Raw genomic sequence first — 24,576 nt, forward strand, 5'->3', positions numbered from 1 at the left:
ACTGCCCCCCACTCCTTCTCCCCGTCCTTTTGTCCGCCTGTGGGCCCAGCAGCAGTAGCTGTCACTACAGGAGAGCGCCTGTCAATCAAAGCTCCCTAATCCAATGGCATGTCGGCAGGGGACATGTCACATATGTTAAGAAGAGAAAATGAGGGGACTCACAGGGTGCGCTTGTGTGTGAGCAAGTGTGTGTATGCATGTGCGTATGCGATTAAATGACTGTAGGGCAGAGAGCGGTTGCCAGAGAGTGTGGTGTGGCAGAGACAGCAGATGATGGAAGCTGTGGTGACACATGAGGCCCGGGCCCAACTCTGAGTAACCCACCAGTCACTAGAGGGACAGAGGGGGAGCAGAGGATGTGGTGCAAGATGCAGGAGGGCTAAATATGAAGGCACAGACAAGGCTAACTGTGACTGACAAGGCTAGCATTCAGAAGTGGCATGCATTAAGCAGACAGAAATGACACAAGCAGATGGTGTGCATTTGTTCATGTTTATGTGCATGCGTGTGTGTATTTGAGAACTAGGGTAGTCAAAACACACTCCACAGCTGTAAATGACCTTTATGATCATCAAGAAGACTTGACTTATTTGTTGCTTTTCAAGTTTATTTGTTTTGTATGTATTTTCTCTTATGGCTGGGTTATTACTTGTCTCATTAGTTATATCATAAAAGTAAAGGTGTTAGAAGGAGTAATTCCAGTCGAGGTAAAAAAAAAAAATAGGCACAAGAAAAAGTGTGAGTCTCAGCAGCGTAAATGTATCTTACAAATAAAGCAAACTGTCATTCTTTTTGTTTGGTTTTCGCTGTGGAGCAATTTTAGCCACCCTTTTCCGCAGAATTGTTCAAATTGAGCTACACTGAAGGGTTTTTGAACATGAACAGCCTATTTAAGGTCACGCTAAAGCCTTTCAATTGGACTTAAGCTTGGACTTTGACTAGGCCATTCAAAACCTTTAATTTCTTTTTTTGTTTAAGCCATTCAGAGGTGGACTTTCAGGTATGTTTCAGATAACTGTCCCACTTTGTAACCCAAGTGTACTTGAATTTCAGGGCACAAACTGATGGCCAGATATTCAGGATTCAGAATTCATGGTTTCATCAAATACAAGTCACCCAGGTCCTCAAGAAGCAAAGTAGTCCCAGAACACCACATTTCTACCACTATGTATGCTTGTTGGCACAATATTCTTATTATGAAATGCAGTGTTAGTTTTATGTCAGATGTAAAAGGAGTCAAAACTCCCAAAAAGTTACATTTTTGTTTCGTCAGTCTACAGAATATTTTCCCAAATGTCTGTGAGATTATCGTTTATTTATTTATATAGCACATTTAATTACAAGACCAACGTTAACTAAAGTGCTGTACAAAAATACCAAATAACTAGTACCAAATAACTTATAATATTAGTACCAAACACCAAATACCTCTCATACTGTATTAAAAGCCAGTGAATACAAATGCGTTTTAAGATGAGATTAAAAAGACTGACAGTAGTTGCCTGTCTGATGCATAGGGGTAGATTATTCCACAGTTTAGGTGCTACGGACCCAAATGCTTGATCACCTCTGTGAACTAGCCTTGACCTTGGTATGGCTAAAAGCAAAAGCTCATTTGATCTAAGAGATCTAGAGGGCGCATATCGCTGCAAGAGGTCAGACAATTGCCCGGGAGCCTGTCCATTCAGGGGCTTGTAAGTCAACAATAAAATTTTAAAGTCAATTCTGAAGTGAACAGGGAGCCAGTGAAGAGAGGCAAGCACCGGCGAAATATGTTCACATCTTTTAGTTCATGCAGCTGCAGCATTTTGGACCAACTGCAGTCTTGCAAGGCAGGTCTGGCCAAGTCTAACATATAAGGAGTTACAATATTCCAGCTGGGATGTAATAACAGCATGGATTGCCCATTCAAAGTTTTTAAAAGACAAAAATGATTTCACCTTAAAAGCCTCAGTTTGAAAAAAGACCAACGTACAACTGAGCTAATCTGTTTTTCAAAGGTGAAATTGCTGTCAAATATAACCCACAAATTTTTGGCATGCAGCTTAATAAAAGACTCAAGACTGCGCAGGTTAAAATGAGAGGTGCTGGGATTGACACTTGGTCAAAAATTATCACTTCAGTTTTGTTGTCATTAAAGTTAAGGAAGTTAGAGGCCATCCGGGCTTTAATTTCACCGAGACACTGAACTAAGGGCTCCAGTGGAGCAGGACAACTTCTCTTCAGTTGAAGACAGATCCGAGTGTCATCGGCGTATGAATGGAAACAAATGTTATATTTTCAAAAAATTAGACCTATGGGCAGCATATAAATAGAGAATAAAATTGGCCCCAGTATAGATCTCTGGGGAACACCACAAGTAAGGGGAGCTGAAGAAGAGATAAAAGCTCCAAAGCTCACAGAGAAAGTCCTGTCAGATCGGTATGACCTGAACCACTCTAATGGAAGGCCCTTGATGCCGCAATGCTCCAATCGTGAGATCAAGATGCTGTGGTCAACAGTATCAAAGGCAGCTGTCAGATCCAAAAGCAAAAGCACAGCTGAGTCTCCTGAGTCAGGGACTAATAAAAGATTGTTAAGAACTTTTAAAAGTTCAGTTTCAGTATTGTGAATAGCTTTAAAACCAGACTGAAACCTCTCAAGAACATTGTGTCTATTTACAAAAGAACTAATACAATCTTTTCCAAGATTTTCAATTGGAAATAGGTCTGAAATTTGAACGGACACGTGTTGGGCAGGGATGCCAAACATCAAAAGTTCAAAACCTGAATGAGAGTCAGTTAAGAGTTGTTTGCATGCGAGCTTCTCCCTAAAAACAGCCGCCATTCCACCACCACGCCCAGTCATCCTCGGCACGTTAAGAATTAATATCAGCTTTCCTAAAAATGAGTTTAATCACAGTTAATTCACGATTTTATAATGGGGCCAATTACTTTTTCACATAGGTTTAGGTAGCATTTTTTCCCTTAATGAATAAAATCATCCTTTAAAAACTCTATTTTGTATTTACTCTTGTGAAATGTATGTAATATTAAAATGTTTTCTGAAAAAGGAAAATAGTATTAGTAATAGCACTATATATGCAGTGCATCAAAGCCAAAATAAAAATATCCCAAACTCTAAAATATTCAAAGGACTTGAACTGATTGTTTGTTTTTTTGGTGGCTTGGCAGGCAGTTATAGCTAAAATGTAAAGAAAGAAAGAAAGAAAGAAAGAAAGAAAGTGTACTTTATTATGTTTATTACAAAAGCACTCGAGAAAGATTTTAAGCTTATAATCACACTCCAAATGGTTACGCTTCTGCTATAAAATGTATTTGCACAAAACTTTTAAGGTAGATTGCAGACAATTCTTAAAAGGATAATTAAACTTCCTACCTGATGGGGTTGGATACGTTGGATGTTACAGGTGAAGTCAAAGTAGAGTTGGAACTTGTCAATGTCCTTGTTTTTATTTTGCTCGGCGCCTGCTTTTGTTTTGTGGCCTTGGACAGGTTTCGCCTGTTCCTTTTCCTTTAATGCCGACTTAGACACAGACGACTGTATGCTTACAAAATTTTTCTCACATCTGGCACAAAAAAAGAAAGACATACAATATTAATAATTCATGAAGATACAAGAAAAATGAATTCGATTTTATGTGTATGTAGACAGACTCCTACAATGTCTTCACGTAGGTGAGTGTTTCAGGATCTTTGGCCATCATATCAGCCAATATGTGCTCCACACCTGTAGCCACTTCTTCCACTGATGACAGACCTGTCACACATATACACACATCAATAATGTACTTTAAATGAGTCAATAAATCTTTAAGAATTTAGAATGTGATTGTGTGTGTCTTCATCTGCATTGCATAACCATTTAAATCATTTGGTAATCATTGGCTGGTTCAAGCAATACACAAAACAGCGCAGACCATGACAAGAGTGTGCACATGTTTATCAGTTACCTTCAGTACCAGGTTTTATCCATGCCCTTAAATCTAGAGTGTGTGGTGTGTTCATCAATGCAGAAGCAGCGTCCTCAAGGCCAAGTGCTTTGGCCCTGCGAGCTTTTGTCAGCTTGCTGCCTTTCTTATAGGGGGAGTACTGCAGGCAAAAACACAAACACTGGACTGAGCTAGTTATTAGTGCTAGAGCCCTTTTCATGTGTGGAGAGTCAAGAATGAACTAATCTTATTACAGTTAATTGATGGATAACACTTTGGAATACAAATTTGATTCTGACCACATGATCCAGTTCATCAGCTGAACGGCAGTTCCTCAGGTTTTGTTCCAGTTCAGTTGTTAACACCCCATCTTTCTTCAGGGTCTGAACCACAGACTGAGTCCTCTTTGCCAAAGAACTGAAGAACAAATATACACATAGAAGAAAGGCAGATTATCAACTGTGCAGGACAAACACACAGAAATCAGAGAAATACAAATCAGCCACATGCAACTATTTCAGGCTTTAAAGCTTGACATATAGCACCATCTAGCTGCAGGACTCAGTATAGTCAGCTCATGTGGTTTCACAAATCTAATTCCAGTATTCTAAAATGCTCTTTCCATGCTTTTAACATATTGAGGGCATGAGTAGTGTAAGTAGTATAAGATCCATCCATCCATCCATCTTCTTCTGCTTATCCGGGGCCGGGTCACGGGAGCAGCAGCTCAAGCAGAGAAGCTCAGACCTCCCTCTTCCCAGCCACCTCCTCCAGCTTGTCTGGGGGAACACCCAGGCGTTCCCAGGCCAGCCGAGAGATATAATCTCCCGTGTCCTGGGTCTGCCCCGGGGCCTTCTCCTGGTGGGTCATGCCTGGAACACCTCACCCAGGAGGCGCCCAGGAGGCATCCTTGTCAGATGCCCAAACCACCTCAACTGGCCCCTTTCAATGTGGAGGAGCTGCGGCTCTACTCTAAGCCCCTCCCGAATGGCCGAATTTCTCACACCATCTCTAAGGGAGAGGCCAGCCACCCTTAGAGATAGGGTGAATCTGAATCTTATGAAAGTATAAGATTCATTTTTTTTTTTGTTTCATTGAACATCTTACATTCACTTACCATAACTCCTCATAAACCATCTGGACATCTCGAACAGCATCAGCATCCATGTGGTTAATCATGTCTTTCCTGTAGCGCACCATGAACGGCACAGTGTTCTCCTCACGAAGCAGCATAATGATGTTTGCACATACCCATCGCTCCACACATGTCAAGTGGGACAGCACCTGGGGGGGAATCACACACACAGGAATTGCAACTCTGCATCTACTCTACATGCATATATACACACACAGTTAAGCAGGTAGGCAGAAAGACACAAATTAACCTTCAGCAGAGAGCATTTGATTATATTTGATATGCAGAATTCTGGATCTTTGTGTGTATTAACTGATCACTGTTTTTTAAATATGTCAGTGTGCATTAAGAACGGCTACTTGTATACTTATGATTTTCAAACATCAGTAATGCAATACACTAAATTTGAAAAAGCAGTTGTGACTTTTTTAAAGTGGCATTTCTCTCCAGTAGCTTATCACCTAAACTGCATATGCGAATCACTGTCACATAGCCTAATTTAATTCTTGAGTCATAACTTTATGCAAATGAAGGTAGAAATATGCTTTTTGGCCAGGTGGTGGTGGTCACCTTCAAACTGTTCGTTTATTAGAGCATTTATTTTCTGTCTGAAACTAAGTGAGGTGTCTTTTTACCACCTGACAAAAAACAAACAAAAAAAGAAACAATTCCCACATAATATATAAAAATACCTCTATCAAGTCCCAGTTCATATTGAGTTCATTCCTCAAAGACTGCGCTTCAGATGATGGTAAATTAGTCGGCCGTCCCATGCAGGCAGCACTGGTCTTTTGTTTCTTTAAACAGGGCTCATCAAAAGTAAAATCCTCCGCATCTACTTCCTCTTTCTTCACTCCAAGCCAAGCTTGTGAAGACCCCTCGTCTGCCCATCTGTCTCTCTGATAGGATTCTGACACAATAAATGACACCCTCTACAAGAAAAGAAGAGAAAGAAAGGAAAACAAGGAAAAGATGAAAGAAAATATAAAAATGCAAACACAAGACATTTAGAACATGGACATTTTCTGCAGACATCAACTCAGAATGTAAATATTGATGTGTAGTTCATTGTCCAGTTTTTAATATTATAAATACAGCCACAGTTTTGTGTAATTAATGGGTCACAAAAGTTAACTTATAATTACATTCTAATATGTTTCATTTGGCTGTAATTATAAACACTGAAAGTTTGCCTTACCTCTTCCTTCGTTCTGACACTTGTCCCGCTCTCTTCAGCCCTCGTTTCCTCTGGACAGTCAGTTTGAATTCCTCCTGTTTTTTCTCTATAATCATTATCCACTTTTTTCCTCTCCATTCCAGCCAACACTGAGGCTTCAGAATCCTTTAGACTTTTAGCAGCCTGTGTTTTTCGTCCTGCTGCAGGTTTACGTGGTGCCCTTAGCTTAGGTTCTTTAGGCACTTTGGGAGCTTTAGGTTCTTTGGGTGCTTTTGCCTCTTTTGGTTTTGCAGTTTTCTTGGCAGTTGTTTTCTTTTCACCAGTTGCAGTACCTCTAGCAGTTTTGTTGGGGGCTTTTGACTTTGGCTTCGGTGGCCTCCATTCCTCAGCATCCTCATCACTACTCACCGTTTGGGAAAAAGATCTGATGGTGGAGTAAAGAAAAAGAACAAAATCTGTCAATTATAACACCAGAACCAAACTTGAACCTTTCTAATAACTTTATAATGTTTTTCACAGGTGTTTAATGGATTGATAGTTAGTAACATGCAAGCAACCCGAACAATTAGTGACATATTTAACATTTAACACGTAATACCCCTTTCTAAGGCCTCACAAAGAAGGCCTTAAACTTCAAATGATCCAAAATACAACACCTGTTTTGTCACTATAACTAAAATAGAACAAATATAACTTTTAAAAGTGCTTCATTTTATAATTCATTTTATTTCCCTTAATGTCATTGTCTAGGAATCCGTTTCCTGATTGGTCCATTAAAGTTTAAAACACATTACACACAGTAACTATTAAAAAATAGATTAATACATGTTAAGTATGTATCTTATTAATAGAATTAATACTATTACAGATGATGGCTGTTGCAAAAAAGCTATCTGTAGCAATTTCGAAGACATTAGGGTTTAAGTGACCTTAGCCTGTGCCTGTCATGTCTTCCTATGTTTTTATCAGTTTTGATTGTTTTAAATGTATAGCACTTTGGTCAACAGTTTTTGTTTTAAATGTGCTATATGAATAAATTTGACTTTGACTTAGATTATCATAAAAGACTAGCTCTAGACTTGGTGAAACTTGTTTGTTGTCTGCATACCATCTTATCCACAAGATCCTGAAATTCTAGTACCTTAAAATTCCCAAAAGCAGAACATACAGAAATCCACCACTTTGTATTATTGACCATCACGTAAACAGCTTCGATTTAAACCACATAATGCATTTTTTTAAGCTTCAGTTTGTGAAGCTATGATGTAATTCACTTACTGCACACTAATTTATAACTCTCAAGGGCTTTTTCATTGAATAGAGAAATCTTTTAAAATACAGGATTTAACAAATGTTTTAAGCAACCTGTTATGAAAACAATGGAACATTATTTTCTGCTCCTGACCACAAATACTGTACGGCATTACTGAGTGGGTGAAATGAACGAGTAAAAACCACTTACAGGTCGGAGTCCACATCTTTGTACTTTACAGCGTTGACAGTAGTCGCTCTGGGTCTTCGCATCATCTGTTAGAGGAGGTATTTTGGTAAGAAGCATTACATCAAATTTCATCGTTAAAATCATATCACATCGTGTAAAATTATCTGGCTTTAACAATAATAGTGCACTGTCAGTGCCGTTGGGCGAGAGTTACGTCGCTAAACAATACTCAGCCCATTGTATTCAACCATAAGACCATTTATTTTTGCTGAACTTGAATTGTACGTGTCTGCTAGCTAACAACAGAATCGGCGTTATGTTGGTTAGCTGTTTCAAATTTGCCGCTACATGATGAAGCAAGCAACGTTACTGACATAACGAAGCATTTTAATTAATGACACAATTTTTCCGCACGGCATAAAGCGTGACTACCTACTATACCTTTATACTGTTGATAATACTCAAACTATTTGTGGTTATTGCGCTGGAATAGCACTTTGTGCAGTACAACGACTGCTTCCTGCAACAAAATGGACTGAGCCAATCACAGCAACCAAAAGTCTTAAAGGGCCAAAGACTCTTCTTCCTTGTATTTGTTGTGGAAGGTGCACACTGCCACATACTGCAAAGGAGTGGTCAAACTCATTTTAGCTGAGGGGCCAAGTACAGCACAGCCTCAGTTTCGTGACTTGGGAATTTGTGAATTGTAAACGAGAGTATGTTTGCAGCTGGCTTTATGGCATATGTAATTGTAAGTTTCCCTTCCAGAAGGAGATTCGTTTGTCCTTTTTCACCTGTCCTGTCGGCAGCTTTTCCAATCTGAATTATCATCTGAATTTACTGTTGTGCCAAAACTATTCACTTTTCCAAAATTAGCTTAATAAATTCTCTGTATCTCTATCCTCTTGTTTGTGTTTACCTTTTTCTTTTATCTATTTACGTATTAATTTCCTTTTTTTTCTTTCTTTCTTTTTTTTTACAGTTTTTCTCCATCGCTTTGGCTCAGTTCTGACAGCAGAAAGGTCATTCTCGCTACTCTTAATGCAGAACTCAAATCTGTGACGCATATTCTCACTCATATAAGACATTCTCCTTGTTTTTACACACACTGCTATTGTGTCTACATTGTTTCTACTATTATTTCTATATATACCTCATATGCCTCACTACTATAGCTATTTGTTTCTGTGTTGATGCACTTCTCACTACTCACTTTTATGAATTCTGTATGGATGTCTGAATCCTCTGTATGTATGAATATGTATGAAAGAGCAAATACACTAACACTATGTCAGAGGTTTACTTGCAACCAATAGAAATGCATACTTGACATGGATTTGAACTGACATTTGGTGAATGTGGAGGCCATATGACTACGATGTTTTTCCAGTCTTCTATTGTCCAATTTTTGTGAGTCTGTGCAAACTATAGCCTCAGTTTCCTGTTCTTAGCTGACAGGACTGGCCTCCAGTTTGGTCATCTGTTGCTGTAGCCCATCTGCTTCAAGGTCAGATGTGCTTTCAGAGATGCTCTTTTGCATATCTTGCTTGTAACATCACTGTTGTCTTTCTAACAGCTTGAATTAGTCTGGCCATTTGTTTTCTGACCTCTGCATAAAGTTTTATCATTTTGCTTTTCTCCATTTCTGTAATTTTGTAAGTAAGTAAGTAAGTAAAATTTATTTATATAGCGCTTTTCACAGATAAAAAAAAATCACAAAGTGCTTTACAACACAGGAAATAGAAATATAAAACAATATAACAGAAAATAAAACAGCAAATAAAACAATGTAAAACAATAAAACTATAAAAACAGCATAAAAGGAAATTAATCATATGCTTTTCTAAATAAAAATGTCTTCAGCTGTTTTTTAAAAGAATCAGTGGAGTCCGTGCAGCGGAGAGACAGTGGAAGAGAATTCCACAACCGTGGTGCCACAGTCTGAAAGGCCCGATCACCACGAGTTTTAAAACGAGTGCGCGGTACCACCAGCAGTCTCTGATCCCATGACCTTAAAGCCCGAGAAGATGAATGTGGTTTCAGCAGGTCAGATAAATATTGACGAGCTTGACCATGTAGGGTCCTAAAGGTTAGAACTAAAATTTTAAAATGAAACCTAAAATTTATAGTCAACCAGTTAAGGGAGGTCAAAACTGGAGTGATATGAGATCTTCTCTTGGTGCCTGTTAAGAGACGTGCTGCAGCATTCTGCACTGTCTGAAGACGATTTAAGGCAAAGTTGGGACAATGTTAATGACTTTCTTTTTCATCCACATTTGGATCACTTAAATCTACGACAGTCATTCAGGCAGTAATGCCTGGACTGGAAACAAACATCCTTAAAATATTACAACATACCAAGCTTCTGTGATTGAATGCAAAACAAATGTGCTGTTTGATCTAGAGCCTGCACTTGTGACTGAAGAATAAATACATTTTATTTTGATTATGTAAGTAATGTAACTTCCAAAACAAAGTTGTGGAAGGCCTAAACTTAGTTTTAGAACAATTAAATCTGAGACTTTGTTTCATTGTAAGATTATAACAATGATGGCAATATAATTGTTTGATGTTCAGCAGAACAGTGTCCAGTATGTTGGCTGTTATACTTTTTTGCATTTGAAAATAAAAGTTGGGCTGATTTTAATGCCATTACAAGAATTGTTGTTAATGGGTTTGTTTGTTTTTTTAAATCATACTTGCATACAGTGTTCTATTAATACAAGTGTTGTACTAGAAATTTCAAGGATGATAAAACATAATGTGAATTTATGAACCGCACCAAATCACAGACTTTTGTAAAGTTTTAAATAAATCCTTCTCATTTCATTGTGTTTTGAAACACTTAATATTAGGCCTATATTTTTGCTGTACTATTTTGAAAGTAAGTAAAAAAAAATAGCAATTTGATGTCTTAAAATGACAAATTTTGACAAATGTGAAAAAGATTTTGATTGTTGTAGTGTCTTTTGAACAGGTTAGTCTGTGTTATGAAAAAGGCCTTAACCATTTTGACAGCTGCATTAAGAGTGGTGAAAATTGTTCCAAAATTATTGAGAACAACTGTAGGCTTATGGTTGTGATAGTTGCCACTAGTACTTCTTGTTTTTTAAAAGGGGAAGATGTTATCAGAACGAGTGTGTAATCAATACTTCACGTGGATGACTCAAAGTTATGAGCACACTGTCAAAACTCTGCCCTGAAATTCTTCACTCGGTGCTCAATTTGAGCGTTTAGAGGCCAGCCCACTTACTGAGTTTAAATAATACTGAGATTTTTATTAAACAGAGCAGAAATTAATTGAACTGAACTTTCCTTTTTCTCGGCTGTGTGCACGCAAGCAATTTGGTAAATGTACTAGTTCTTCTATAGCACTTGTGAGCACTACTTGAACACTCAAAGCACTTCATACAACATGCTTCCTTCACCCCTTCATGTTCTATATAACATTCACACTTGATGTAATGGAGAACAATCTGCAAATTGTTTAGTATCTTGTCCAAGGATTTTTGCAATGAGGACTGGAGCAGTCAGGGATCAACGTACCTACCTTCAGCTTGCTCTACTTTCTGAGCTACAGTCTGTTTTGAATTATAGTGAAATTGTCACGGTTCTGGGTCATTTTGACCCAGCTTTTTCTGTTTCTTATGTTTTGGTGTTTTTCTGGATTATGATTTATGTTCTGATTATTTAGAGATACTGTTTTGATTATTGTTATTATTGCAAGTTTAGTTCAGTGTCAAGTCTGTCTCACTCTGTCTAGTCCGTGTCTTAGTAAAGTGTCTTGTTTCCTGTTTTACTTTGAATGTTCACGTTCATGTCTGATGTCAGTGTGTTCAGTTTTACTTCTCCCCTGTCTCGTTAGCCTAATTTCTCCCAGCGGTGTCTCCCTCCTGTTTCCCATTGCCTGATTACTCCTCTGTGTATATAAGCCCTGTGTTTTCCTTTGCTCTCTGTTGCGTCGTACTCTCAGATTGTGCCTGTGTGTTTCTGTTTCCAGTTGTTCATTGTCAGTTCATGCTTTGTTTCATCACCAGCAATAAAGCTGAGGGGTTTTTTGAGTTGCAATTCAGTGTCCGAGTCCTGCATTTGGATCCTCATCTCCGCCTGCCCGCACACAGAGCCCTGACAGAAATGCCTGTTAACTGAAAATTGAAATTAAGCTATTGTTATATTATATTATATTATATTATATTATTATATTATATTATATATGTCTTAGGGTGATTTGCGTACATATACACATGTGGCACAATAACATGGTAACAGGGACACCGCGTGACCTGAGTGTAAATAACTTTTTGTGTTCCTCTATGCATTACACAGATCAGGAAAGCCCCAAGCAAGATGATACACATGAAACTATCTTCATCTTCTTCTTTTGGCTGCTCTCTTTAGTGGTTGCCACAGTAGTTGTCCTATTCCTAACATTATCCTCTGTCACATCAACCCTCCTTCATTCCACACATCTTCTATCTGGTTTTCCTACTTTTCTGCTGCCTTGCACCAGCATCTTCAACATCCTTTGCCCAGTATATTCACTATGTGTCCATTCAGCCTTGTCCCTTTACATTTGTCTCTAAAGCACTCAACTTATACTTTCCTTCTGATGTACTGATTTCTAATTGTCCATCCAACTCACTCCCAATGAAAACTTTATCAACTTCAACTGTGCCACCTCTGGCTCAGGGTTCTGTCTTTTTGTCAGTGCTATCATTTCTAAACCACATCTCACTACCTTGTCTCTTGCAGCTTCTTACAGATCATTCCTGAAAAAAAGTGCATCAAAAAATAAACAAGGAAAATTATATAAACAACTACAATACTACTGCTGTACTATTGTATATTACAGGAAATTCCCACTATATATGGTTACAGTATATATGCGTATGTAATTAGTCACAACACACAGCTGTGATACCAGAATGAGAGCATGTGTTACTATAACCACTGAAAAAAGTAGGAAGTGATTTGCTAGCAAACACTAACACAAAGTAAAAGATATGTTGTATATAAGTTATAATACGTACAGATGAGAAATGCATAAACACAACAAAATGTTTTTAGTAGTGAAGTATGTGAAGCATATGAAGCATAATGATAAAAGACCAATGTAAGGACATAAAGAGTGGTTAGAGTGACATTTCTGATCGGAGAACTGTGTCAAGGCAATCAAGAAAAACTGTTTTTAAAAAAAATCCCCAGTATCACTTCCTGTTGCTCTGTTCAGCCTCAGATTTTTATCAATTTCTCATTTACATTTTTCCTCTGGTACATTCTTCTTCTGGTATAGTAAAATCTATACTCTGTATTCGTCTGCTTCTTGTGTTTTGTTCCCTTTGTTGCTGAAAAGTACTCTATTCCTCTTCCTCTTCACTGGGCTGACTTCATTTCCTGATAAATGTCCATCTGACCAGGTTCCTCTAAGTTTACAAATTGTTGTTGTGGAACTAATGTTGGTATAGTTGGTCTGACTCAAATTTTGGATGGAAGTCTTCAATACAATATGTGAAAAGATTCAAAACTGTTTATTATGTTATGGACATGAGAAAGAGCATTTCTCATTCTTTGACATCACTTATAAATGTTTTCAGACATTTACAGCACTGAAAATATTGAATTTGTAAGCTTGAACCATCTCATTTTTATCATAGTTTCATTTTAATGGAGAGAAACAGAGTATTAACCAAGAATCCAGCAAAAGCTTCAGCTCCCTCCAAAGTCACCAGACAAAGGTGCTCCAATACAGTGCTCCAATACAGTGCTACAATATGTGTAATAATAAATATTGAACACGCTTACTGAAATTTATTTAACACTTCGTACAAAAGCCTTTGGTGGTGATGACAGGTTGAAGAGGCTTTTTTTCATTGTCTTCCTGAAACGGCCACCCTCGTTTCATTGTCATCAACCTGGTAGATGACACCAGTATTTTTATCAAGAATGTCTTGGTGCATTTTTCCATTCCTCCTTCCTTCAATCATAAAGTGTGCCAGTGTCGTATGCTGAAAAACAACCCACACCATGATGTTCCCACCACTGAAGTTGGTATAGTGTTTGTTGGGTGAAATCCAGTCTCCTTTTATCTCCAAACATGGTGTGTGTTATGGCACCCAAATACCCCCATGTACACCTCTTCATGGAAATGGGGTCTACATGGTGTAAATGTACATGGTATACATAAAAATCTACTGAAAATGATTTGATAGGGTTTCCCCCATTAAATATAGTATAGTGATTTTAAAGAGCGAAAGCAATGATACTACAGAAGCCTTTCCCTTTTCCTTACTCTTGAAAGAAGGTTATCTCCATCGCCCACATACTCAGAAAATCAGTTTCATTTTGTGTAATGTTTGTAATTTCAGAACCTCTTAGGCTACCAGAAGAATTAAAACACGAGCACAGAGACTCATTATTACAACTTCAACCAAACCACTCACAACTGTGATTTTGCAACCTCGTCTGATTTTAAGTTATCTGACTTGCAGTACTGTCCTGTCAAATCAGGTGTCCAATATACTTTCACTTCCTTTAGCCAGTTCAATTGGGTCTTTGTTTTATTACTCTGACGTCACAACAAATCTAAATCAAGAAATACCTCAATGATTTTACAATGCTGCATATGTCTAAATTGTAAGAAACTAAGCAGTGTCCACACTTCAGATGTCATTAATTGGTGGAAATTTACAACCAATATAAAGAGAGGAAAAAGGAAGTCTGTAAGCCGGATGTGTGGATATTTATTTGAAATATATATAAATATACCAATATTACTCTTTCCTTTTTTTTTAGAAAAATCTCCCATGTTAAATATATGCTAATGATATATATTTAATATAATAACAGATTTTATAAATGAGTGTTAACTGGGGTCTGCTTTTTGAATGGTGAATGAAAAACTGTCTTTTTCAAGAGTTAAGTTCGATTCAAGGATGTAAAGACATTACAGGAGTGGGTTGGAAGCATAATTGTTCCTCAATCTATAGTTATTAGTAGAATTTTGTTAATATTAGATTTAAATTTAGAAATAAAGATAGAAATATTTTATTAAAGACATAATCGGTAGTACAGGTATTTTGAAAACACAGTATGTTGTTTGTGTTGTTAACAAAGTTAAATTATTTACAGATATTTAATAAAATTCAAAGATATACCCCATTTACTTCGCCATATAAAGAGCTCAATTGTTTTTCCAAGACTAAACGTCTGTATTCTCTGCTCCTAGTTACAGATGATGAACTATTACAAACAGCCAATCACAAATTCAGTTTGTGAAAAAAACGCCAACCAGAGTAGAGATTGGCAGTGCGGGATTCCCCTGCCTTCAGCTTTCAGTTCCTTCTGCCTTTCTTCAGTCATAAAGGTAAAATTTGGCTGAATTCGGTCACTAATACCGTGAATCACTTTACAGTCTGACCTAAGAGAAGGTAAACAACCCGTTTCCGTGTTCTTGTGTGTGTTTGTGTGTGTGTGTTTATGAAAGCATGTTATTATTCTTTCTGTTTTATTTTGTAATTAGTGGGTTTTTTTTAAAAAATATATGTATGTTTGCCCCCAGGTTTGTGTTTGCGTGAAGATGGCCGACCCCGAGACTCCAACCCAACCTCTAATTGGCGCTCCTAGCCACGAAACAACCGTCAATGTTGGAGCGCCAGGACAGAAGTAAGTGTTTAAGATGTTTTGTTTTGTTTTATTTTGTGTGTGTGTGTGTGTGTGTGTGTGTGTGTGTGTGTGTGTGTGTGTGTGTGTGTGTGTGTGTGTGTGTGTGTGTGTGTGTGTGTGTGTGTGTGTGTGTGTGTGTGTCACTAATTGATTTACACACTGCAAAAAGAAAAGAATGAAACAAAAATAGATTCCAAAACTGCAATGTGAAGTGGATTTGTGGGTTATTATGCTAAGACTGCTACTGATATAGAAATTAATGTTATTTTAGAATTAAATAAAAATATAAATGAAATAGAGAGAGAAAATTTCTTTTTGTTTTTTGGGGGGTTTTTTGTTGTTGTTTTTTTCTCTCTATCTCTTTCTCCTTTTTTTCCCTTTTCCCCTCCTTTGTATATACTTATTTAGGTATATAAATATGTATGTATAGACATAGATATGTGATTGTTTATATAATGGTAATTATATTTTATGTATGTTTCACGCTAATAAGAAAACTAATAAAAAAATTAAAAATAAATATATATATATATATATGCAAATGAAATATATATGGTATTTGTTTAAAAACAAAACTGTATTTAATGATTTTAGGATATTTTTTTTCTAGAATCAGTAAATCAGAAGTCAAAAAACTTCTTGCTGAGCACACGTCAATAAAATTAAGGATTGTCCAAAACATGCCCTGGTGAAAACAGAGCTCATCTTAGATGTTCACTCGGGTGTCTGCTTGACAACAGCTGATGTCATTACTTAGTTACGTATACACATGAGCACCATGGACATAGTTCCTGTTATATCAATTTTTTTCCCCAGTTCTGAGCCAACAAAAAGTCTAAGTTACCAATCAGGTTCTTCATTCTTCATATTCTTTTATGTCCATAAACCTTTCTGCCTACCTACTCATCATCTTTCTCCCACTGAAGGTTTTCATCCTGAAGACCTTCTAGTGCCAAATAATATTCTTTTAATCCTACAAGCATTAATAAAGAAATATTGCTTTCTTTTTTTTTTCAGTGGCCGCTCTACCCGGGCTTATAAGGTGGCAGGATTGACCCTTCTGGCCTGTGTGCTGATTGTGGGCCAGGCGATGACCGCCTATTTCCTCCTCAGCCAGAAGAATGACATCAAATCTCTGGAGGATCAGAACAACAAACTTGAGTCACAGGTGTCACGAGTCAACTCTGGTGAGAATGCTATGCTGGGAACTAGCAGGATGCAGCAAAAAAAAGCTTTATTTAAAACAAACTGCTTAACCGCTAAACATTAAAAAAGATGAAAAAAAAGACAAAATGTCATGAAACTGCCCTGTTACCTGTAAAACAACTTAGACTGATAATGAATCAGTGCCTAGAATTTTATTGAAACCGAATTACAGCTCTCTGTTGTTGTACAATTTATTTTTAGTGCCACTCTCTTTTTTCTGTATTTTGCTTTTTGTTTTACCTCTGTCTCACATACACCTTTCTCTCCCTGTCCATAGCTCCTGCACCCATGAAGATGCATCTGCCCTCGAACTCCATGGTGATGTCGGACCTTGCGGACACGGTAAAAAAAAAAAAAAAGTCTGAAACTGGGCTTTTGATTTTCAAGTTAGTAAGTCTCAGTTCAAATCTAACCCTAAACCCTAATTTTGTCTATTTTTTTTAAAGTTAAATAAGTACAACTTTAGTGAATCCTGACACACTTCTAAAGTCCCGCATTTTTCTCATTTGTGGTTTTTAACTTATTGTGTTGCAGGACTCTTCAACTGGAACCCCAGATGATTCCTGTATGTCTTAAATATTTGTGTTCATATATTCTGTATATGTGTTAATTATCTTCTCATCTGTTTATGGCCTAGAGAATGCTTTTTTTTATTATTATTAACAAAAATGCTCTTTTTTCTGTCCTCATATGTGACCTCAAAGTTCAATAGTCAGAAAGATTAAACTGTTACAGTTTGTCTTTAACAAATTTATAAAATGTGGATCAACTCATCCCCTCTCCCCTGCTCTCACAGCCCCTCCTCCCACCAAGTGCCAGCTTGAGGCTTCTGGCGTGAAGCCTGTGCAGGTGCCAGGTTTCAAACCTGCCTGTGAAAAGGATGGCCTCTACAAGGCCCAGCAGTGCTTCGAGTCCGTTTGCTGGTGTGTGAACACAGCCACCGGGGAACAGATCAATGGAAGCCTGCGCCAAGGACGAGCCAATTGCAATCAGTCCGTCCGTGCTGGTGAGACAAGATAACAGATTTTGAGTATTAAGTTCAAATTAGAAAAAAAAAAATATTATTGAAAATGCCATGTTCAGTTTCATATCAGCATTTTATTGTTGCATTTATGGTTTATTTCATGTAGTTATTTAAATCTACAACCCACACGTCAGAGATTTCAGTGAACTTTTTTGCTGACTATTTGTAGAGTTGTGCACGATTAATGAATTTGTGTATTAGGTTTTAGCATGATATTGAATATACTTTCAGAGAACTCAGGATTTTTGTTTTAAAAATATTGATCTTTCATAAGAGGATTGCAATGTAATTCCGATATGCATATACAAATCTTGATTCATCTGGAGAAATCTAAAACCTTTAAATGATTCAATTATTGATTACATTCAGGATCTGATTTAAGCTACAGTGTCACTTACAGTCCAACATCTGTCTTTCCAGGCACCATGATAAGAATGATGAGTCTTCCCAGTGAGGACAATTAAAACTGTGGTGAGTAAACAATCATATTCTTCTGTCTTGCTTTATATGATCGCTATAAGCTACAGTTTCTACAATTAAAAAGTGCATTTCACTATCGTAGGGTATTTCCCTACAGTGTAATGTGCCTTAGTGCTATATAAATAAAATTAAATTGAACTAATAATTTTGGAAAAGTACAATTGTCTTGAATAGCGAATTTAAAACCATTAATCATTTATTAATCATGCTTTTTGTTGTTGTTGTTGTTTTAGGCAACAGAAGCCGCTTCAGTCTTTTCCAGAAACCAGTTTCGGCTCATCTCCTAGTATCGTGTTACAACTTTGCCGAATTAATCACCACAGCTGCACTTAATAAGCTAATGGGGTTTTATATATCGCTGATAAATTACCAGTAACCAATTACCTGCTTGCTATCGTTCCTATTTTATTGCAACCAATATTCTACTGACAGCAGAGCCTTTTGACCGTGATTGGAGATTTTTAATGGCTATTAAAGATGAATAATTATCAAATAGTGTTTAGTGTGCAGCCTTAAAATGCTTTATTTTAATGTTGATGATTGGACAAGAATGTGGTTTTTGTGTTGGGAGGCACACATAAATAAAGAGGAAAAAATAAGAGAAGCTAAGCCAAAGTACTTTAAAAAATACTTTTAAGAATGGATTTCTGACAAAATGTAAATGCAGTCCTCCCTGACATCAAAGGCTTGGTCTTTTAATTTTGTCATGTTTGGCTTAAGGTAAAATATAATAGTAATAATAATAATAAAGCTGTTATTACAAGTTCTGAAGGATCATTTGGACACAATCGGGATACATGAGTAGATTTATTTGAACAACCCAAATAAAACCTGTTAAAAACAGTTCTGATGGTTTTCTTTTATGGTACCAGCACAGTGGGAATTATAAACAGTTCTGTTTTTGATGTGTAGGAGCATAAACACACAAAAACCAAAACTGCTAAAACAAAGCTCTGTCAAGTTGAATCAATATCCCACAAACATTATTACTTAAAAACATGCAAAGATAGGACAAAAAAAGAGACACTAAAACATACAATATGGAGACAGTAACACAATGACTGTCAATAGGCACATGTTGTTTCTGGATTCCAGTCACCAAACATACAGTACACACGTTTGCCTGAAAACTAACAAGCTGATCACAAGCTGAAACGTCTTTCTCCTTTATGGCTTGTTTATCTAATTTCTGTCAGAGATCTAATTACGCAATGGTGTGAAATGTTCATTTCGATGTTGCCACCATGTTAAAAACATCACAGTGCAGTTTTACAGTGCTTTCCATAGACATGAATACATTTTTAATATTACAAAAACAACAATATATTTTGTAGAATCACTGAATACTGTAGTGTTTACTGATTTATCTTTGAAAAAGCGGATTGTCCACATTTTTGTATGTGGATAGTGAAATATCCGCTGTGCAAAATGAAAATTCACACTGAAATGTATGCTGGTTTTGCCAAGTGGCACCACTATTTTGTACAACTTTACACGCTGGATTATTAGAGATGTGTCTCCTGCAGCAGAAGCAGCATAGTCTATGGATAAAACACTCAGTTTTACAGCTTAAACCTCTAATACTAAAAAAGTACAACTCATAGGTGCATGATGCAATCAGCACATTCTAAGAAAGTAAAACTTTTTTCAATAAATGACTCCAAAAAAAAACCATACTAATTACTAACAGCTTTAGATTAAAAGAGCATAATCGATACATGTGCAAACGATCAGTTTCCAGCATATAAAAAACAGGCAGCCAACTCTTACAAGGCTTTTGAGATGATACTGTCAACTCCAGACCATAGTAGGCACTCTTAATGTATACTTTACATGAAATGCTTTAACACACATTCCCCAGTTTTTCTAAAAGTCCAAAGAGCAAATTAAATCTTAATAAAGAAAAAGAATTGCTTTGGCATTTGGCTGTTTTCTTGCTCTTAGAATTGTTTCAGCATTGTGAGGACACAGGAAAAAGCAACATAATTTCTGGCAAATTGAGTGTTTTTCTGAGTCAATCATGGAACAACTTGTCAAAAAAAAAAAAAAAAAAAAAGGAAAGAAAGAGACAGGTCTCTGAAAAGTGTTAACTTATAGAGATTAGGAAATATAATCCAGAAGGAAAGGGGAAGGGTTCTGTACCTGTAGATTGACATTACTCCGCATTACAGACACTGCTCTGATAACTGTAAACAATGTGAAAACTAACAAAAACCAAAAGATTTGACAGGTTTTGCAGAGAAGAACTGTGTGATGTAAAGTGAGGCAATTTTACACCCTGAGCAACAAGGAAAAAGTGTCATTAGTTAAGGCTGCTATTATTGATTTCTGACCACTAGAGGGCAGAAGATACCAAAACACACAGAATTCAAGTCCTGTTTGAATTTTCATCAAAATGCAACGCGTTTTCTTACAATAAGCTTATGCTAGAGAGGTCAACCGAACCAGAGTTTACAGCTACATATTTGTTGGTCTTTCAATTAAGTTTTAGAAAGCATGTGCTGTAATGAAAGACAAGGTTGGTTTCAGAAGTCAATCATAGCAGCTGTAAGGATTTACAATAGCAGTTTGTCTAAATTTCAACCACTGACATTTTTCTGCATTCATATTAATGAATGCATGAATTAATGAGCTGTCTTCTGCAAGGGGGTCAACTAAATTAAAAAAAAAAAAAAAAAAAAAAAAAAAAAAATATATATATATATATATATATATATATATATATATATATATATATATATATATATATATATATATATATAAAAGGAAAAGAATAGCTGTTTTTTTCACTCTATACCAAATTCAATAGTGTAATTATAAATTTTTTATATATATTATTTGAATATATTTAAAGTAAAAAAATACCACATTAAATTCTGATAAGTTTTAAGCTTTTTCTATATGTTTCTGATCCCATGTGGAGCTGTACTGGCACACTCTTTCTGTAGATGTCTGACGCTCGCTTTGCTCCGTTGTTTGGCTCCAATTTTCCTCCTCCTTACTTGTGTCCTCCTTTCAGGTTGCGTATGTAGTCTTTAATGGTGTTTTCGATGTTGGGAACAGCATAATTTTGAGCTGCATACATCCCTGTACACGTGCCTATGGCAACGCCTAGCAGCGCTGAAGAGCGAAGTCTAGCAACAACGTACCCAGCAAGAAAACCCTTCAAGAAAGGAGAAGCCAGCAGACTGCCCCCCTAGAGAGAGGAAGAGAAATGAGACCCGGTCTGGTGTTTTGATATATACCTCGACCTATAATTTTATAACTTAACTCTCAACAAAATTCAAGGCAAAGTAAACTATGCTCTCTCTCCATATATACTAATACTACTAATAATAATAATATTTGATTTGTGAGCCTTACTGGAGGAACTCCAGCCTGTATCTCATCTTCTACCCGTTTCTGAATGTCCTCCAACTGGTCTTTTAACTCCACGAGATCCTTGAGTTGACCCAGTGGACTCTACAAAAACATGTAGGCACAGAGACAAGCAAACAGGTTAGTGGAGGCAACCAGAGTTTTCTAAAACATGGAGTGTATCTAAAAATAAAACATTTGAACTTCCTGTATTATGACCAAGCACAGCAAACGCTCTGACAATGAACTTGAAAATCCACTGAAAATATATGTTCTAAAATCATTTGGGCATATGATGGATTTTCTTTCAGAGACTCTGTTGTCTGAGTTTTAGTTTCAGTTTTGTTTTACCTTAACAGGTGACTGCAGATTATCCATTTCCAATAAGAGAAAGTACACCATATAAACTAAAAAGAAAACACATACTAAGATGGTTTTTGCTAATACTTGCAATCGTGAACAGGCAATTTCCACATTTGGAACTAAATATTAAATTGGTTTTATCTTATTACCCCTTATTAGTTAAGTTGCCTTTAGGCTTATATTTCCTCGTGTTTCCCCGAGCTCTGTGTAAAAACACACTGCATTCCACAAACCAGGTAAAACGGGTAACTTATACAACAGTGACCCTATGCCGATGGTAGTAAAATAAACAAAAAGCATAGAGAACATGTTGGAACAGATACTTGTCTCTTAAAACCATTCCCATATATCCGTTGCCCTAAGCAGGCATGACACCTTTTAGAGAACAGTAACATTATTTTCGACAGGTTACTAAGCTAACTGTTTTCTTTTAGCTTATTTAATAGTAGAAATATTTCATTTTAAGCGCTGTGGGTCGTGTTTTCGTTGTTTGCTAACTGACAGTCTCAAGGTGAACAGACCTTCCAAATCTAGTCCTTCCCGTCAACGTTATTTTAGCAGCTAGCAAAACGTTTACTGTTATGAAATTAACAGTCTCTTTATTTTCAGCTTATTGACAGTGCTATGGATTTGGTTGAATACACAACGAATGTATTTCCTGTTTGCTAATTTCATTCGGTTAAACGGAAAGTAAGCTAACGGTTTAGCTAGTTACCTCTAGGACGCTACACTTGTTTTACGTAGTGACACCCCAAGCTGAAGCTGACAGCTAATGCTGAGTGACAGCTCAAGTTAAAATGAACGCCTATCCACTATTCAAAGTTGGCTTAACATTAAAACTTGGAGACACACCTTGTCATTAGCCATCTTTCCAGTCCGTTGATGCACCTCTTCTTCTTGTTCTCGTAGATTTGCTTAAAAATGACGTCTACTGCCCTCCACTGGTGTATTCACAGACCACTCTTCTTCTTCTTCTTTCTGCTACTCCCTTTAGGAGGCAGAAGATCCTCCTTTCAGATCATCTGTTTCAATGATCTCACCCTATCAAACCAGCTTTCTCCTTTACTGCATCTATTAGTCTAACCTGTGGTTTTCATTTTTTTACTCCTGCCTGGCAGCTCCATATTCAGCTCCAATGCTCCTGGCTTTGGTTCCCATCCACCTGGTCTCCTGCAGGCACAACACATTCTCATTCCTTGTCTTCATCAGTCAGGCAGGTCTTTCTTTACCAGTGTCATGCCAAAAAGGGGATTGCTGATGTTTATTTGTGGGGTTTTTTTTTTATGTCTAATATATTTATTTATATTGATAAATAGGCTGTAGTCAACAGGATTTATGTCAAGGATATATATGATGTAAAGAAATGGCATGTTTTGCAATGACTCTACCTATTGTACTTAATGCTTTCACATTTTCCTCTATCACACCAAACCTGTTGCACATCACAATATCATAAATCTTCTCTGTGGTCTTCCTCTTTTCCTTCTGCCTGACACCTCCATATTCAACACCCTTTATTCAATATATCCACTATATCTCCTCTGCACATGTCCAACCCATCTCATTGTTTCCCCTCTAACTTGATCTCCAAAGCCCTCGACCTGAGCTGTCCCTCTGACAGAATTATTTCTAATCCTGTCCACTCTGGTCACTGCCAAAGAAAGTCTGAGCATCTATGACCGTGCCACCTCCAGCTCAACCTTCTGTTTTTTGTTAGTGCCACTGTCTCCAAAACATGCTACATAGCAGGTCCTACTACCATGTTGCAAATATTTCTTTTCACTCTTGCTGCTATCCTTTTCTCACCAATCACTCCTGACACTCCACCCACTTCACCCTGTCTGCACTCTCTTCTTCACCTCTGTTCTGCACTGCCTGTTTCTTTGGCTAGTTGACCTCAGGTATTTAACAGAGGTGTGGACTCAAGTCACATGACTTGGACTCGAGTCAGACTCGAGTCATTAATTTTATGACTTTAGACTTGACTTGAAAAAATGTTCTAAGACTTGTGACTTGACTTGGACTTTTACACCAATGACTTGGGACTTGAATTGGACTTGAACCGGTTTACTTGAAAAGACTTGATATTTTACCCCAAATATAAAATTTAACATGCATATTATATAGAGATTGAAAATGTGACGTCATTCACGGGTAGAACCGCAAAGGATTCTGGGAACTCGTGGCAAGCGGTACTAGCGCACGCAGGCTTTCAATTGAAATCAGTTACACAGCGATAAAAAGAAACACAAAAATGTCAAGAAGCTGTTGTATTATTAACTGCAATAGCCGGTCGCATGACAGCCACGGGAAGCCGACGGGTAAAGAGATCGGTTGTTATCGGATTACGTCGTTGAAGAGAAATTGTTCGAGCCATGTTTCCGAAGTAACAAAGACGCGACGGATGGCCTGGATTGCAGCCATTCAAAGACCAAATATAACGTCCCAGAACACTCCAGCTCACAGGTTAGTCTGCTCCAAGCATTTACACGAAGGTCAGTCTGCTGTTGTAGTTAATACGTCATTTTCATAACATAATTAGTGATATAGGTTACAAGCAAGTCTGGCGCTGAACAGAAATTGTCGCGCTATGCTCCTTTGTTTATTGTGCATAAATAGTGAATTGTCCTGACACAATATTGCGTTTCGCTTCTGTTATTATGGTACATTGACAAAAACATATACTTTTATTCACAGGATCAAACAGGTTTTTTGTATCACTAATTGCCCAGTACGATTACAGCATACAGTATTGTTGTCACTGCTACATTTCTGTGATGCTACCAGAAATTATTTCCAC

At 37.1% G+C, this 24,576-nt stretch overlaps 3 protein-coding genes across 3 annotated transcripts in view; 1 reads left to right on the top strand and 2 right to left on the bottom strand.

The window, feature by feature from the left end:
• Window positions 1-8,209, bottom strand: part of srbd1 (S1 RNA binding domain 1) — a 50,871-nt gene extending 42,662 nt beyond the window's left edge. The window contains exons 1-9 of the mRNA XM_080868328.1: window positions 8,126-8,209; window positions 7,706-7,770; window positions 6,265-6,667; window positions 5,759-5,998; window positions 5,049-5,215; window positions 4,231-4,348; window positions 3,953-4,091; window positions 3,663-3,759; window positions 3,379-3,568 (exon numbers count right to left, since the gene is read on the bottom strand). Of these exons, the coding sequence (XP_080724454.1) occupies window positions 3,379-3,568; window positions 3,663-3,759; window positions 3,953-4,091; window positions 4,231-4,348; window positions 5,049-5,215; window positions 5,759-5,998; window positions 6,265-6,667; window positions 7,706-7,770 (1,419 nt within the window). The 5' untranslated portion in view covers window positions 8,126-8,209. The remainder of the gene's footprint in view (window positions 1-3,378; window positions 3,569-3,662; window positions 3,760-3,952; window positions 4,092-4,230; window positions 4,349-5,048; window positions 5,216-5,758; window positions 5,999-6,264; window positions 6,668-7,705; window positions 7,771-8,125) is intronic.
• A 6,634-nt stretch (window positions 8,210-14,843) lies between these two features.
• On the top strand, window positions 14,844-19,366 carry cd74b (CD74 molecule, major histocompatibility complex, class II invariant chain b). Its single transcript, XM_080869018.1, has 8 exons — window positions 14,844-15,111; window positions 15,243-15,346; window positions 16,364-16,533; window positions 16,830-16,894; window positions 17,087-17,117; window positions 17,349-17,558; window positions 17,997-18,047; window positions 18,290-19,366. Exons 2-7 carry the CDS (start codon window positions 15,261-15,263, stop codon window positions 18,038-18,040), a joined length of 606 nt encoding a protein of 201 aa, XP_080725144.1. The 5' UTR covers window positions 14,844-15,111; window positions 15,243-15,260; the 3' UTR covers window positions 18,041-18,047; window positions 18,290-19,366.
• A 1,447-nt stretch (window positions 19,367-20,813) lies between these two features.
• Window positions 20,814-22,733, bottom strand: LOC308388351 (SLC35A4 upstream microprotein-like). Its single transcript, XM_080869019.1, has 3 exons — window positions 22,629-22,733; window positions 21,420-21,518; window positions 20,814-21,252 (listed from the first exon to the last, which is right to left on the bottom strand). The coding sequence occupies exons 1-3, from the start codon at window positions 22,641-22,643 to the stop codon at window positions 21,055-21,057; spliced, it is 312 nt and encodes a 103-aa protein (XP_080725145.1). The 5' UTR covers window positions 22,644-22,733; the 3' UTR covers window positions 20,814-21,054.
• Window positions 22,734-24,576: the final 1,843 nt, after the last annotated feature.

This window comes from Rhamphochromis sp. 'chilingali' (assembly GCF_963969265.1).
Source record: "Rhamphochromis sp. 'chilingali' genome assembly, chromosome: 20".
Classification (NCBI taxonomy): Eukaryota; Metazoa; Chordata; class Actinopteri; order Cichliformes; family Cichlidae; genus Rhamphochromis; species Rhamphochromis sp. 'chilingali'.